Source organism: Brachyhypopomus gauderio, chromosome 11 (assembly GCF_052324685.1).
Source record: "Brachyhypopomus gauderio isolate BG-103 chromosome 11, BGAUD_0.2, whole genome shotgun sequence".
NCBI lineage: Eukaryota > Metazoa > Chordata > Actinopteri > Gymnotiformes > Hypopomidae > Brachyhypopomus > Brachyhypopomus gauderio.
In genome coordinates this window covers 114,514-130,000 of record NC_135221.1, presented here as the reverse complement: position 1 = coordinate 130,000, position 15,487 = coordinate 114,514, and the positions used below count along the sequence as shown (strand labels likewise).

Here is a 15,487-nt window from a genome sequence, read left to right as displayed (position 1 = left end):
CCCACTGGAGATACCCCACTGGAGAGACCCTTCTAGAGAGACCCCACTACAGATACCCTACTAGAGAGACTCCACTGGAGAGACCCCACAGGAGAGACCCCACTAGAGATACCCCACTGGAGACTCCACTGAAGAGACCCCACAAAAGAGACCCCACTAGAGAGACCCCACTGGAGATACCCCACTGGAGAGACTCCACTGGAGAGCCCCTACTGGAGGTGAGTGAGGAGCTGGACCAGTGAAGGGTGTGGCTGTGTGGGGGGTGATGCAGGTCTCTGTCGTTCTTTGAAAGCTTAAAACAGACTATCCTCTGTTCCAAAAATTAGGGATTCGGTTGCTTAGCAACACGGGGGGGGGGGGGGGGGGGTCGGATTGCAGGGGACTTAGCTCTGAAGATGATAGCTGTAAGCTGTAAATGGTGAGAGAGGCAAAGATGAAACCATAATGGGACTTAGGGAAATAAACGAGGAGTGAAAGAAAGGGGGAGAGAGGGGAGGAGCTCACCAGCTCTGGGCGTGATGTCACTGGATGTCTGGTTCTCCTCTGCGTTCTGCTGAATCAGCGTTCGTTTGGACCAAATCACGTCCTTGTTGGGATGCTCTGCAAATCCATCCTAACATTAATACCGTGTCATAAATAATTAAACTATGTGAATAAACAACAAAAAACAGCGAACTTGCTTGACTAGTCTGATTGTTTAGATAAGCAATTTTTTTCTCTTACTCAGGAAACATGAACTCATTTTGTAAAAAGGGAGAAGCCCAAATAGTGTAGTTCCCTCCAATCAAGTTCCCATGGAAACGGAGCAGTCACTAATGGATCTAACCCTTCTGCAGAACCACTATGACCGCCCTCATTTGCATATGTAAACGAACCAGTTCTAAAAATAGTTCTGATATGCAAAGACTGCTCATTAGCATTCATGCGTGATGACACGCCTTCTTATATTCCAGTTTTCAGTTATGACAAATGTCTGTCCAGGTGTTGTTGGTGGGCTGCCCAGTGTGTCAGACAAAACTGGCATAACATGGTGGTTATATCACACCTGGGCTTCTGAGACCCAGAACCAGCTGATTACTGATTGGCTGCATTATGTATATGAATTCATTAATAAGTTTATCCTAGTTCACAACTGTTAGAATGGTTAAAACTATGATGAAACGGTGGTAAACCAGCAAGCTGATCTACTCGTTATGCATATTTTGTGGGAAGCCTTTGTAAATATAGAATTGATATACATTTAATTATTAAGTTGAACTTAATAATTACTACACTACACTACACTACTTCTGCTGTAGTTTCAAACATGTACACAGGTCCTGGGTTTTGTTTCAGCTTAAAATGTAAATGAAACTCATTAAATATTTGCAGCGTTAATAATCTAATTTCTGAAGGAAGGAAAGACATTTTATCAGGTCAAGCAAGACCCTGTCAGTCCAGCTCTAATCAGGGCAATTCAATTTTTGTCAAGTTGAATTGAATCTACTGCACCTCTATCATATCTGGGCTATAGTGTCGTTTGATGCACTTAAATAGACATAACATAGCTGGACTGAAACTACAGCTAACAGAAGGTGTGCGCGGTCAGTCTCAGTCTCAGGGTCAGGGTTGCGTTGCTGATGGCCTTCAGGTGATCACAGCCCTGTCGTGGACCGACAGCTCCATCACACCTCACCACCCTCATTTCTTCACATCTTTCTCGGTACTATCGGTGATAATATCAGTATTAGACGTCGCCAAGAAACAGGCTGTTGACCAAATCAACATGGGCAGAGAGGAATCGCAAGATTTAGTTACTGTGATCTAATCCTAGCAGTCTTCCAGACTGACATCTCCGTACAGTGAAGCATCTGAATGTATGAGGTATAACTGAATGTGCGGATCTTTGCGACGGTACAGTTGCGCTGTGCAGGAGCGTCGTGCGGCGGATTAAGCGGGTCTGAGAGAGAAAGAACACGTTTGGTATTAAACATGTACGTCCCCGCAATCTGGAAATAACGCACCTGTTACATGGAGGATCCAGATGATGGCGAGGAGCCCAGCACACACACACAGGCGAGAGAGGAACCGCTGTCTGGATGTGAGAACCTTCATCACGCACACACCTCTATAACATCATCATCCCAGACTGAAACGCGTCCCCTGTCTCATCCTACACCAAACCCCGTATCTCCACCCTGTATCTCCACCCGTCCACTGTTTACGTCCAGCCACGCACCGATGGTCTTAGCGCCATCCTGCCGGGTGGAGCAGGCGAAGTCACACTCCGTCCAGGTACCGGTACCAGCTGCAGCGGCGCGGACTGCTAGAACCACTACAGACAGAGATGCGTGAACGTCCTCCCGGCTCAGACCTGCTGCTGCAGCCCCATCACACACGCCAGCATCCCCGCTGCTGCCCGCTGCTGCCCGCGTCGTGCCCGTGGCCTCGTCGCTGGGCTTTCCGATGCAAACCGCGGCGAGCAGCGCGCCCTCGTGACCGAGCAGCGCGTCCTCGTGGCCGAGCAGCGCGCCCTCGTGAGCGTGCAGTGACGGGACACAGCGGCCCCGTTATCGCCCGTCATTATTAGAGTATTCGTTAAACGTGCAGTCGCGTTTACCTTGTTAGACGCACAGGAGATGGAAAACGGCTTTTCAATAGTTAAATAAATGGAGCAAGGACACTACCGAACAAAACATCTTATGGTTATCAAAATGTTAATTATATGTGATATTTGCGTAGGTGTATGTGTGTGTGATATATAGACTCTGGTCTATATATGAGGGTGAGTGTGTGTGTGTGTGTGTGTGTGTATATATAATGAGGGTGTATATGTATGTAGGAGTGTATATGGGTGTGAACGAAGGTGTGCGGGTGAATACGTGTGTGGGTGAGTTTATATATGAGTTTGAGTACACTTTCTGCTCTTCATTTAGTAGCAGCAGTTCGTGAATCATTGCAGTGGTCATTTGAGCTGTTTTTTTCCCTTCTGTCTTTTCCCTTTTTAATTTCTCTCCTCCTCTTTTCTCTCCTCTCCTGTGTGGTCCATCTAACTCCAATTATCATCACTATTGTACTGCATTATACAGAATTGTTTTCGTTTGATCCGTACATAAAAACAAAGTTGTCCACCAAAGATGGGGGGGTGGAGGTGGGTCAAAAAAATAGTTAATTATATCATGAGAATAGTCATGTTCTACAAGTCCAAGTTGATTCATGATAGTTTGCAAGTGCACAGAGTTGTTAGTCTCTTTAAACACCTTGAGGTGCAGTTAACTACATCTCACCTCCTTACGGGAGACACCAACACAGCGGGCGCTTAATGTAGAAAAATATCTGCACAAACACCACCAGAATCACAACTGGAAACCTCACAATGTACCAGAAACATCAGAATCACATACGATACAAAACACTGTAGGTGGTACAAACCGTTTTTATTAACCCACAAAAATAAGAGTAATACCTTGGCATATAGATTTTAACGTGTCTTATGGTACATAAAATAATGCGAATAAAAAAGTGAATGTCTAGAGAAACAAGAAAAGAATTCAACGTTTACAATAACACTTGTGGTTTAAGAGAATAATTTTACTGAGATAATATGAATATAGTAATAAATTCAGAGGTGCATAGATAGGGTTCAGTAAAAGACTCAGGATGCAGTACAGAGCTGCGTTCGCCAACTAGCTCAAGCCAATAGGTGTAATGAGTTAAACCAAACAGGAGACATAAGTGCATGGACATTTTTGTCTTTGAATAAATGTAATAACCACTACAGTACATCATTCCACTTAAGACGCTCCTACAATCGGCCACTGACTCTGTCCCTGCGTGTCCCAGTTTAATAACATGTCCCGTCATACAGTAGTTGTTGGTACAGTCACTGCTAATTGTTCCATGAAAGCTAGTATCTTCTCCACTGCTTTCTTCAGATCAACCAGTGCTTCAACTCGGATCATCTCTCTCATCTGGGTGTGTGTGTAGCACAGGGAATTGTTTGGCTGTGCACAGCCATCACTGCGTGGGCTCCAGGGGCCCGGTGACCTTAAAACTGATGCCGTCTCCTGGCAGCACGGAGGGGATGAGAGGGGAGAGCCAGCAGACGTACCAGTGCTTGCCCAGACACTCACGGACGTTGGCCAGCGCCCCCAGGCTGTAGGGGCGGCGGGCGGAGTACCACTCCCTCGTGGTCTGTCCTCTCACCATCAGCCCCACATGGAAGAAGAGAAACGCAGAGACCAAGAGGAAGCCAACCACGCAGGTGTCGGCGATGAAGGCAAACGCAAAGGCCTGTGCCGTCACCTGACCTGGGAACAGCAGGAGAGACCACGCAAAAAAAACCCACAAAGGATGGTGCATTTTAGCTGGGGGTGCAGGGTAGTGTTGAAGACAATGGCTGTGGTGATCAATACAGGGACCAGGAAGAAGGCGTGTGTGTGTGTGTGTGTGTGTGTGTGTGTGTGTTTACCTGTGATCAGCATGATCCAAGGTAGCAGAAGCAGCATGAAACTGTGGAAAGTGACACCTTCCTTCAAGATGACGATGAAGACTTCAGCGTTCATCACCACAGCGTAGAGCAGACCGGACCACATGAACAGCAGACAGCTGAGGAAGTACCTGTAATTACGGAAGCCCACACACTGCCCAAAGAATACACAGTGGTGGTCACGACGCAACACACACACTTTGCAGTCGTAGCAATGTGAGCAGCGAGGAGGAGTGTGTGTCTCACAGGTGTAACAGTACCTGTCGGAGAAAGGAGAACGGGTTTTATACCACCACATGCCAAACCCACCACACCATATCCTGTTGAGTTTTATAAGATGGAGTCTGATTAAAAGAGAGAAGACGATGCAGTGTTTTTGAATACTAGCGGTTACCTCCATCCCTGACCCACAAAATCCCCGCTAAAAAACACTCCACGGATGCTGGGACTGGTTTTGAGGAACAACGACGCGTTCCACGTGATGTTCCCCAGCATGAAGTACTGGGCGAAGAGGTGCATCGTCTTCCAGGTTCGGGACCAGTCGGTCCTCTTCTGGGACGGTTCGAGCGGCGCCTCCACCAGGACCAGATAGCTGACCTCCGCGGTGATGGAGAACACCAGGAAGGTGTTGAGCACGACGGGCAGGTGGCGACATGTGGTCTCCATGCGGCACCAGATCTTACTGCCCAAACTCACCATCTTCACACACGATCTTCTCGACCGCACGCCTGAATAAACGAGCCAACTTCACCTGCGAGATAGATCTACAAACGTACAAAACTAGGTGGCCACGGGTCCCACCTACACGCTAAGAGGTCTTAGTAGATCCTCACATAAGACAGAGACCATCTGATCATCATAAATCATCACAGCTCTTGTGAACATCAACAATCGCACATGAGTGTGCGTCATCGTATTGGGTCCCCTCAACACAAGGACTGCGACACATTGGTTCCTAGTGCTAGAACGCGAGCATAGAAGAATTCTGAATATGCGGAGATGGGAAACGGTTCAATCCAAATAGATTGTTATGGTGTAGAGATAATTATTTACTTTAAATTCAAAATCATACATATGTATGTCCTCCAGATTATAGAACAAGATACAATATATATATGTTTATGTAAATGAGCAAAAATTACCCCCAGCCAAACGATAAAGTTTAAAACATTATTCCCATACACTGACTGATTCATGTTATCCCACAGAAAACATCTCCACGTGAAATGTTCCTTCTCCCTTCGCTTCTCTTTTTGACCCTGTTTTACCGAGACTAATCCTAATCTCTTCTAATTTGTAGTCGTTGGGTTAGGCTGTGACTTCAGTCTACACATTACATATTTCCTTAACAATGTGGAGCACTAGCAGTGACAGTGACGGCGCTAAAACTGGGTATGAAAGTCACATAGAAAGGTAAGAAATCACTTTACTCAATGTTTACTGTAGTTCTAGTTAAAACCGTCGGAGTACACACCTGCATCGAGCATTTCGCACTAAATCGTGTTCCTATCCTGACAAACAAATGTACTAACGTTTTATTATCTTGTTTTCCCCCCAAAGTATTTCGTAATTTTTCTAATTTGTTCACACGTCAACTGAAAACGTATACTGAACGTGTGTGTAGAGTACGGTAATGTTATCGCTTCACCACAAGGGGGCGACATTACACGGGATTGACGGTGGACTGAACGAGAGCGATTGAGATCCACCATCTTGAATGTTCTACCGTCTCACTATTGAGTTTTTGTGTTCTTCACTAAATTTAATGTGTATTTGTATATTTCTGAAACAATCCTTGTTTGAATCCCAGTGATTGTGATAACTGTTGTAACATTAACGTGTGTGTGTGTGTGTGTGTGTGTGTGTGTGTGTGTGTGTGTGTGTGTGTGTGCGCAGTATTAGGGCTGCCTGCCTGCGCTATCGTTGGCAGGATGTGAATGAGAGAGAACACAAGGCACAGCTCACTAACCAAAAGCTGTTGCGAGACTTTCAGAGAGCTGAACGCACCCTGGGGGAGTTGGTGGTGCGCGCTGAAGCCATGAGCACCATACAGGTGGGGAGGGCACACAGAACTGCTCCCAGTACTTACCCAATAATACGCTTTTAACAAGCTGCCTCAGAGATGCACTTCAGCTGTTAATGTGCACCAAAATGTCATCAAAATGGTGTCAGATCCAGTTTGTGGTCTGGCACCGTCACTGAGAAGGGGGAGAAATGAGTCACTGTAAATCAGCATGAATCATATCAGTATAACACCCCAACAAGATATGTGCCCATGTCAGATAAAACATAGTTGTCTTGTGTTTGTCCTTTACCCCGTTGGACAGGTGCACTATGAGAGATACCTTGAGGAGAACGTACCTCAGTGGCACCAGACACAGAGAGACAAGAGCCTCTCTGAGCTGCACAAGGTAGTTTACATGTCTGATACGATCTGACCTGTTTACACACGTCTGATATGATCTGATCTGTATACACGTGTAATACAATCTGATCTGTTATGCACTCAGAAGGCCTACAGAATGGGTTCTATGTTTATCTACATCCAGAACAATGATCAGCAGCTGAAGACCTGCACACTGCATGTGGAGGAGATTCAAACTGTTGGTGGAGGCGGCAGTCCTAACGCCATGTTTCCTGACTCCTCCCATCTCTCAGCTCCTCCCACCATGCATCAGCCCCGCCCACACACTTCTTATCATAAAGACAAGATTGCCTCTATTATAAACAGAAATATCATGTGTCCAGGTCAGTACAAATGCGAAATTTAGTCTCATGTGTGGGAGATTTAATTTGTATCTTATGTGTTTTCTTTTTGGAATTGGTAATGTTTTATTGTGTCTCTTACATGCTGTACATTTTATAAGTGTAAGGTTATGTTCAGAAGCCCAGGACACTTTATCCTGCTTTATCCAAGATTAGCATAACATTCTAGAGCAGCACAAAATGACAAACAAAATGGCCTCCAACTTTATTTGCTTTTTGCTTGGTTACCTCAGTCACAATCTCCACTTCAGTGTTGTGTCCATATGTTGATATGCTCATACATTCATATGTTAATCCTGCTGTTCCTGTGGTATTAAGTTCATATATTAAGGAAAACAAAAGTGAGTCCAATCCAACGACTATGGCACAGTTAACCACATCACCTCAGTCATCATGGCCATTAATCATAATCATAACCAGGTGAGGTTACCCCACCATAACGAGCACTCGCAGGGTCTCTGTACATGTTTTCTGTCCACAGTCCGTCTGGCAGATGAGCACATGGACAGCACTGAGAGCAACGTTTTGGTTTCGGAAGCTGTAAAAAGCCTCAGTTCAGAAGTGCAGCAGCAGAGGACGGAGAACAGAAGAATAAACACATGGAAGAACAGAAGAAAACAGACGCACAAGTCCGCAGAAGAGAAGAGAACCATCTCAGACAGGTCAGCAGAAGAAAAGAGAACCATCTCAGACAGGTCCGCAGAAGAGAAGAGAACCATCTCAGACAGGTCAGCAGAAGAGCAGAGAACCATCTCAGACAGGTCCTGCTCCTCACACGGCCAGTCTGACAACAGCAAACATCTGCACTCTGGTAAGGCGTTCGCCCCGAAGCTTCTCAAAGCCACCCAAGCCACAGTGAGAAGTGAAGAACTCGTGGAGATACCTGAACACCTGCAAGCAGAGAGTGAATCGGAGAGTGAGAGGGTCCAGGGAACATGTACACGGAGCTCTGATGCAGAAGAGAAGAGAGGAGTGATTGGATACACGAGGAAGGACGTGACAGAGGAGAGAGGGCAGTCTCAGGGTTTCACTCCCACAACGGAGAGAGTGAGTGATGGACTGGTGAGGGACATCAGAGAGGAAGAGGAAGTAGCAGAGAGCCTCGATGATGAAGAGTGGGGTTTGGGGCTGGATGGAGGAGCCAGCTCTGAAGAGGACACGGAGGGAGAGGAGGATGAAGAGAGGAGGAGCAGCGTATGTGAAGGTACGTGTCCCTCAGAGAAGGAGCTGCACTCGTGGAGGGAAAAGGAGGCGGAAGATGAAGAAGTGGATGATGATGAGGAGGAGGAAGAGGGAATGGGAGAGAGGGCAAGTGAAACAGGGGAGTGGACCATCAGGAGAGAAGAGGAGGAGAGAGAATCAGCAGGAGCAGGAAGTGATGGAGAAGAGGAGGAGAGTGAATCCGCAGGAACAGGAAGTGATGTAGAAATGGATGAGAGTGAATCCACAGGAACAGGAAGTGATGTAGAAGAGGACGAGAGTGAATCCACAGGAACAGGAAGTGATGTAGAAGAGGACGAGAGTGAATCCACAGGAACAGGAAGTGATGTAGAAGAGGACGAGAGTGAATCAGCAGGAACAGGAAGTGATGGAGAAGAGGATGAGAGTGAATTCGCAGGAACAGGAAGTGATGTAGAAGAAGACGAGAGTGAATCCGCAGGAACAGGAAGTGATGTAGAAGAGGCTGTATCAACTCCTAGGAGACACATCCATGACAGGTAGGCTAGAACATAAGCATGGGTTCCTCACATCTGCTGTCCGTGATGATTCAGGTTCACGACTGGATGTTCTTCAACCCGTTACAGGCTGCTGCCGGGTTGTCGCTAAGCACGTAAAGATAAGACATGTTTTCTTAGTTTTAAGGAGTCATATGAAGATGACACAGAAGATGAACAACTTCAAGATCAAGAGCTAGAAGATGGCACAGAAGATGATGACGATGTCGTACTTACACCTGCATACTCAAGGTCATGTGACCCTGCCAACGATGATACTAAGTTTGAGGATGATGACAGTGATGAAGGTCTTCTCACACCACAGATCATCTCACAGCAGCACCAGTAGGTGTTTTTTTCTTACAACTCATTTTGTGGCCACAGTGAATTTATTTTTGTTTTAACTGCTTTTATTCTTATTTCTCCTTATAGGCTTGAAGAACCAGAGGAAACGCTGAAACCAGGAAGTGATGATGTTCACGTCCCGCTCTCATTGTGTTGCTTTAAGAACTTGAAGACATTTTGGGGTGCTTCATGACCTTAATGTAAACAAACATGCCAAACTGTGTGCCTTAAACCTTACTAGAAACAAACAAAAAAGTTTTTGAATGATAGTACCTTGCAAGAACATGCAATATGCAAAGCTACAGTGCAAAACTTACAGTTGTCTATGGGTGAGCTGGGAAAAGGTTTTAGTTCAATCCCTTTGTGCCCTTTAACACAAACATCAACACCACAAACAAATAAGAGCGTGACAGTATGTGGCCAAATGTCTGCTCAGGCAGTATGAGTCGATGCCAGATGCTCACATCCGTGTGTGCATTTGAAAACACCAATAACTCTGTGCATTTGGAATATGAGCAAGGTTCACAGCCTCCACAGCAAACACAGAAGGGTAGAGCGAAAGATTAATGAACAGAGCGTATGACAAAGGGATGAAAGTGGAGGGAGGGTGGAGGGCTCTTCTGTTATTTGCTGGAGGCTTATCGGTCCGCTGTGGAAGAGGTGCAGAACTGTCCCCGTGCAAACACAGGTGGGTAGGCTTGAAAGGGAGAGATATGAGACCGAGTGATAGAGAACAGAGGACAGCTCACAATGGGAGACATTAAAGGACAGAGACACTCGGAGAGGCAGAAGGACCCACACAACTCGAAAGAAGGAATCGAGATTCTTTCTCTTGCAAAAAAACAAAAAAGCAGTGAATAAGTGAATTAGTGAACGTTTTGCTTAATTCTGAATGAGTTTCTCCATGTTTGTGACACTCAAGGTGGCCGTGGTGCCTTCATTGTGTAATTTAAACGTACCAAAAGTTTAAGTGCTCTCGTATTTAGATGTGGAGGGTGGAGAAGGTCAGTGGGAGTGCTGGTCTGTGGGCAGTGGTGTGGGTGTGTGGGTGGAGGTGAGGGTGGGGTGACGTGGGCTTTGACGTGGGCTTTGAGTGATGGCTATTTGAACAGGCATGTTTACCCTAGCCCTGCTGAAAAGAGCCAGAGGGACGCGGGTGGAGACACACAGACAGACAGGACATTTGAAAAAAGCTGCCACTGTGTAAACCACACTGGGCCAGGCTTTCCTACCGGTGGTCATGGCAACACTGCAGAACCCAGTCTGTGCCCAATCACATGCCCTCCCTTTGACATGTGGAACAAAACGTCTCTGAGGTGACGGGGCAGGCGGACATTTTGACTCAGTTGCTGCTTTGAGCCAAACGCTCTGATCCTGATGCATCTCAGACACAGAAATATAACAGAAAATGATCTAAAGGTTCAGCTCTATTACTACGACTATTACCATAATAAAATGAACTGGTTATATTTTGCCAAGAAGTAGTTACAGGTCTATCCTTTCATTTCTGCCTGAATTATTTTCAAATTAATATTATATTCATAAATATATTCCTTTATATGTATTTTTATTATTATATTCCTTAATATGTATTTTGCATTAATGTTGTATTCCTTTAAATGTCTGTTAGATTATTATATTCCTTTATATGTATTTTATATTAATGTTATATACCTTTATATATTTTTATTTGTGCTTGATTTGTGTTCTTTAATGTTTGCAACATCTTAGGTTAAAGTTTTATAGTGCACATAGACTTTGCCCTCGTGTAGTTCAGATTATCTAGTTTTCTTCTTTATTTGTTGCATTGTCATTTTGCATAGTGATCTTTTAATCTGATTGGCTGAGTAGCCTACCTATAATCAGATTAGTGTCTCTTTGAGTAACTGTAATGGTTTAAAGTTACCCCCTTTTGTGTTTAAAATACGTAATCTCATTAAAGGTGTCCTCTCCTTCCCCAGTGCAGACACCGAGGGCAACACAGTGAATTTCAGGCAGAGAAATGTGATAAAAATTCAGTCACAGGTGACGTCTGTCGTGGAATCCACATACACCCCTCCACAGGTTTACTAAGGAAAATTCATCGACATCTCACGTCCATGCGTACGACTGTATGCAGCTGAGTTGACTGGCGTTTGCTCACGAGAGTCTGGCCTACATTGCGGCTCACACGGACTCTGCTCAGATCACTGTGGGTGTCCTCCTGTCTGCACTGAAGACACTGCTTTGGGGAGGTCCACCGTTAAAGCCAGTCTCATCCCTTTGTTCACATACACTGGTATACAATACTGCTTACCCAAGACACAAAGGTTAGGGCAGCTGAGGTGGAGGTCAGGACCTTTTGAATAACCTTCCCTGCATTAGCATGTAGCAGTGTGAGACTCTGCACACTTTCTGTGTTGTACGATGTATTCTAATCATCTCCCCCACATCTCAATAAGGTAACGATGACTTTAGATGATTAATGTAATGTACAAGTCACTGGACATCATACTGTAATCTTGCTCTTTTGCACTCATGGTATATGCTACATAAAAATGCACTAATTCATCTTTTTATTTCTCATTTGAATCACTATGCAGGCGTGTATGTTGCCTACATGGTGGAAGACACTGTGTAAGGAATGTTAGGAGAGCCATGATGAATGCTAGCACATGGGACTTTTCTACGCTAGAATGAAAGATAAGACAATGACTCCGTTAGAGTGTGATTTGACTACAGACACACCTCAAGTCACAGATAATAATATTTTTTTTTTTTGGCAAAAAACATGAACAATGTAATGTTTATCAATATGGGATTTGAGAATATGGGAATGTGAATACTATCTAAAACATTTTGAAATAAATGTTTTACTTAACAAAAAAAGACAATAAAATGTTAAATAAGACAAGGACAACCTTTTGTTTGAGGACGCGTTTATTGTCTAACATTTAAACTTAACGTACCGTACAAAAAAAGCATTTGGAGAGGAGAGGCCAGTCAGTAAGCAGACGAGTGTCACTTCAGGAAGTCAGAGAGCTGAAGCGTGTCTTCAGGAGGAGCTGAGAACAGGCAGCGGACACCGGTTGATCCCAGAACAGTACATGGAGTCCCCGAGGTAGGCTGCATCCTCTCTGCCCATGACGTACGGATCGTAGTGGTGAACGCTGGAGAACGAGGGGTAGTAACCCGGGTAGCTCGTGGGAGCCTCGTGAAGCTGGAAGTTCATGAGCGTGGGCATGGAGACAGGCTGTGAGAAGAAGGCCTCTCCGTGCCCGGACGCCCCCACAGGGGCGGTGGGATGGAGCCCCGCCCCGGGCGTGGCCATGCCGTGGTAGGGTAACCCCGCTGGGTGTGCAGGGGGCTCAGGGGGGAAGAGTGTGGGCGAGGGGGCGGCGTGCTGCTGAACCGGGCCGTGCGTGGGCGACGGGCCTACACAAGCACAGTCCAGGACGGGCAGGGCAGCGGCAGGCCGAGCTGGCCCGGGAGAGACGGACGAGCCCGCCGCTGCTTTGACCTCTGACCTCTTCTTCTTGCCCTCCTCCTTGGTCTCCTTCCTGGGGGCGATTGTAGCGGCGGGTGGCGACGTGGCCCCCCCCACGCAGCGGAAACGCTTCTGTCTGCGCATGTAGCAGCCGTTCTCGAACATGTTGCCCGAGTCCGGGTGGAGGGTCCAGAAAGAGCCTTTACCCGGAGAGCCGGGAGACCTCGGCACGCGCACGAAACAGTCGTTGAAGGAGAGCGAGTGTCGGATAGAGTTTTGCCATCGCTGCTGGTTCTGTCTGTAGTACGGGAAGAGCTGGCGGATCCAGTCGTAGATCTCGTTCAGGGTGAGCTTCTTCTCTGGAGACTGCTGGATGGCCATGCAGATAAGGGAGATGTATGAGTACGGGGGCTTGGCGTGGTTGAACGAGCGCCGGTACACAGACTTCAGGTCGGGGAACTCTGGTTCATCGGGCTCCGTTTGTGCCAGGATGCACGAGGGGCTGTCTAGCCTGCCTGCGTCCCCCGCTGACGGGGCCTCCGTCTGGGGGCTGAAGCTGTGGTAGAGGTGATGTGGAGATGAATACGCACCACTGCTCAGTCGGACACTCTCTGCTCCGCAGTAGACCTGAAGAGAAGAGACATTCATCTGAAAACTGAATGTACTGCGTGTCTATCAACTTCCACGTCAGAGTCCTTTGATCGTTTTTAGTTTTGCTTCATGTAGGTCCGTAAAACTCTTGATCTCGCATTTTGTGTCAATTGGAATTCCGTCACCTAATCGGTGCTCACACCTCCTTTTAGATTCGTGTCCCTGATTTAATTATAGGATTGGCCTCGGGTAACGCCATGTAAATGTATTCGGGCCACCCACCCGGCCGATAACCCCATTATCCCAATAGTCCGTCTTTGCTTTTCACCCTTGTTTTGTTCTCTTTTAAGTCACTTACCGTCCGCCTTTTTTCTGTTTCATGTCAAAGGGAGAGACAGAGAAGACTTCTGTCTTCCGTTGTTCATTTCTGGCGGCACATTGTCGGTAATAATTCTGCCCTTTTAAGTCAGGATCTCTTATTCCTTTTGAGAACTGCGAACCGCCTCCCTGGTTAAGACGCCGTGCGGCGTTTTTAGGTCACACACGAGCGTCAGTGTGAGAAACGCGGAACACAATCACGGAGTCAATCAATGAACTGCAGGCAGACCACACACACACTCAGACATGCAGAATAAACCTGCACTACACACACACACACACACACACACACACACACACTCAGACATGCAGAATAAACCTGCACCACACACACACACACACACACACACACACACACACACACACACACACACACACACACACACACACACACACACACACACACACACACACACACACACACACACTCAGACATGCCGAATAAACCTGCACTACACCCTCCATGTCAAAGACATACTAACATAAGCTGGCTTTACTCATCGGCCGATGATAAAACCCAAGTTTTGTAATTTTATTTTATTTGGTTCTGTCTGACAGTGAATGTCATTTATTTTGGCGTTTTTTCGATAAAACAGGATACGTTAAGAAGCTTAATTTAAATTAAATTGGTTTCAAATTATATTATGTTAATCATTCTGTTTCAAGTAGCCCACGGCCTTCCAATGAAATACTGTTAACAGCTTAAACGTTCATTATTATGTTCATTATTATGTTCACTATTAGGGCGTTTACGAGATTTTTTTTAGATTAAATAAAAACCAAAGCAAAGCGGAGCCCCTAAACAAACTTACAAACTTTATATATAATTGTCTTAAATTTGCATTTTTAAAAATTTTAAATGAATTTAAATCTTAATTGAATATGGCTAATTAGAAAACATTTATTGAAATACAACATGAACATAAATTTTTAACCAACAATGCAGTTGAGTATAACCACAGGCGATATATGAACATTCAGGACAAAATAAATAAATATATAGATCTGCTAAATCTGTCACTGGGCCTGAGACTTAAAAAAAAGTTTTAAGTGAAACAAGTTTACCTGGTGCGAGTAAAGAGATCTCCATTCTTCACCTCGTTCCTGTTTCACTCCCCCAATCATTATTCAGCCTCCTGGACCTTGTGGAGATTTATAAATATTTCACGTAGGCCTAAATTCGGTAATTATTTATGATTATTATTTATTATTAAAATAGGAAAAAACAAGGGGTTAAAATCCAACTTCTCCCAAGTTTTCAGCCTGAGCCGTTTGAGTATCTCAGAGGAATCGTGAGTCCAGTCTCGGTTTCCTCCCCCGTCCTTTGTGCACGAGCCCGGACCTCCCTCCAACTGTAATTCTGCATTTTAGTTGGGCCAATTAGTTTAGGCAACATTAATAACACCATCACGATTTAAATTTGATATATTAATGTAGATTAAAACATTATTTACACACGGTAAAATATTTAAACCAAAAACGTCTTTGTATCAAAGTCCTAAGAACTTACGTGTAGGTTTATTAACAAACGTTATACAAAACCTGTTTCAGCAAGACTATGTAGCGCAAAGGGGGACTTGTTTTGTACTTGTAGGTCATTTAATGTTAAATGAAAAAAAATATTTAAAAAATTATATATACACAATATTTTTTTAATTTATAATTACACACACACACACACACACACACACACACACACACACACACACACACACACACACACACACACACACACATTATATTATAATGCGCACACAT

At 45.3% G+C, this 15,487-nt stretch overlaps 4 protein-coding genes across 5 annotated transcripts in view; 1 reads left to right on the top strand and 3 right to left on the bottom strand.

The window, feature by feature from the left end:
• slc24a6a (solute carrier family 24 member 6a) overlaps positions 1 to 2,459 on the bottom strand; it is a 13,499-nt gene extending 11,040 nt beyond the window's left edge. For both annotated transcript variants that reach the window (XR_013133879.1, XM_077020943.1), the window contains exons 1-2: positions 2,004 to 2,459; positions 505 to 600 (exon numbers count right to left, since the gene is read on the bottom strand). Coding sequence is in view for 1 of the 2 variants with exons in the window: in XM_077020943.1 (XP_076877058.1) it covers positions 505 to 600; positions 2,004 to 2,094 (187 nt within the window). In the remaining variant the exon portion in view is untranslated. The remainder of the gene's footprint in view (positions 1 to 504; positions 601 to 2,003) is intronic.
• A 940-nt stretch (positions 2,460 to 3,399) lies between these two features.
• On the bottom strand, positions 3,400 to 5,427 carry zdhhc24 (zDHHC palmitoyltransferase 24). Its single transcript, XM_077020932.1, has 3 exons — positions 4,863 to 5,427; positions 4,451 to 4,728; positions 3,400 to 4,289 (listed from the first exon to the last, which is right to left on the bottom strand). Exons 1-3 carry the CDS (start codon positions 5,165 to 5,167, stop codon positions 3,997 to 3,999), a joined length of 876 nt encoding a protein of 291 aa, XP_076877047.1. The 5' UTR covers positions 5,168 to 5,427; the 3' UTR covers positions 3,400 to 3,996.
• A 9-nt stretch (positions 5,428 to 5,436) lies between these two features.
• On the top strand, positions 5,437 to 10,761 carry LOC143526504 (uncharacterized). Its single transcript, XM_077020931.1, has 7 exons — positions 5,437 to 5,881; positions 6,365 to 6,521; positions 6,796 to 6,879; positions 7,018 to 7,216; positions 7,716 to 8,952; positions 9,091 to 9,294; positions 9,382 to 10,761. The coding sequence occupies exons 1-7, from the start codon at positions 5,820 to 5,822 to the stop codon at positions 9,485 to 9,487; spliced, it is 2,049 nt and encodes a 682-aa protein (XP_076877046.1). The 5' UTR covers positions 5,437 to 5,819; the 3' UTR covers positions 9,488 to 10,761.
• Positions 10,762 to 12,226: 1,465 nt separating this feature from the next.
• foxa (forkhead box A sequence) lies at positions 12,227 to 14,994 on the bottom strand. The gene is made up of 2 exons (XM_077022881.1): positions 14,795 to 14,994; positions 12,227 to 13,387 (listed from the first exon to the last, which is right to left on the bottom strand). Exons 1-2 carry the CDS (start codon positions 14,852 to 14,854, stop codon positions 12,329 to 12,331), a joined length of 1,119 nt encoding a protein of 372 aa, XP_076878996.1. The 5' UTR covers positions 14,855 to 14,994; the 3' UTR covers positions 12,227 to 12,328.
• Positions 14,995 to 15,487: the final 493 nt, after the last annotated feature.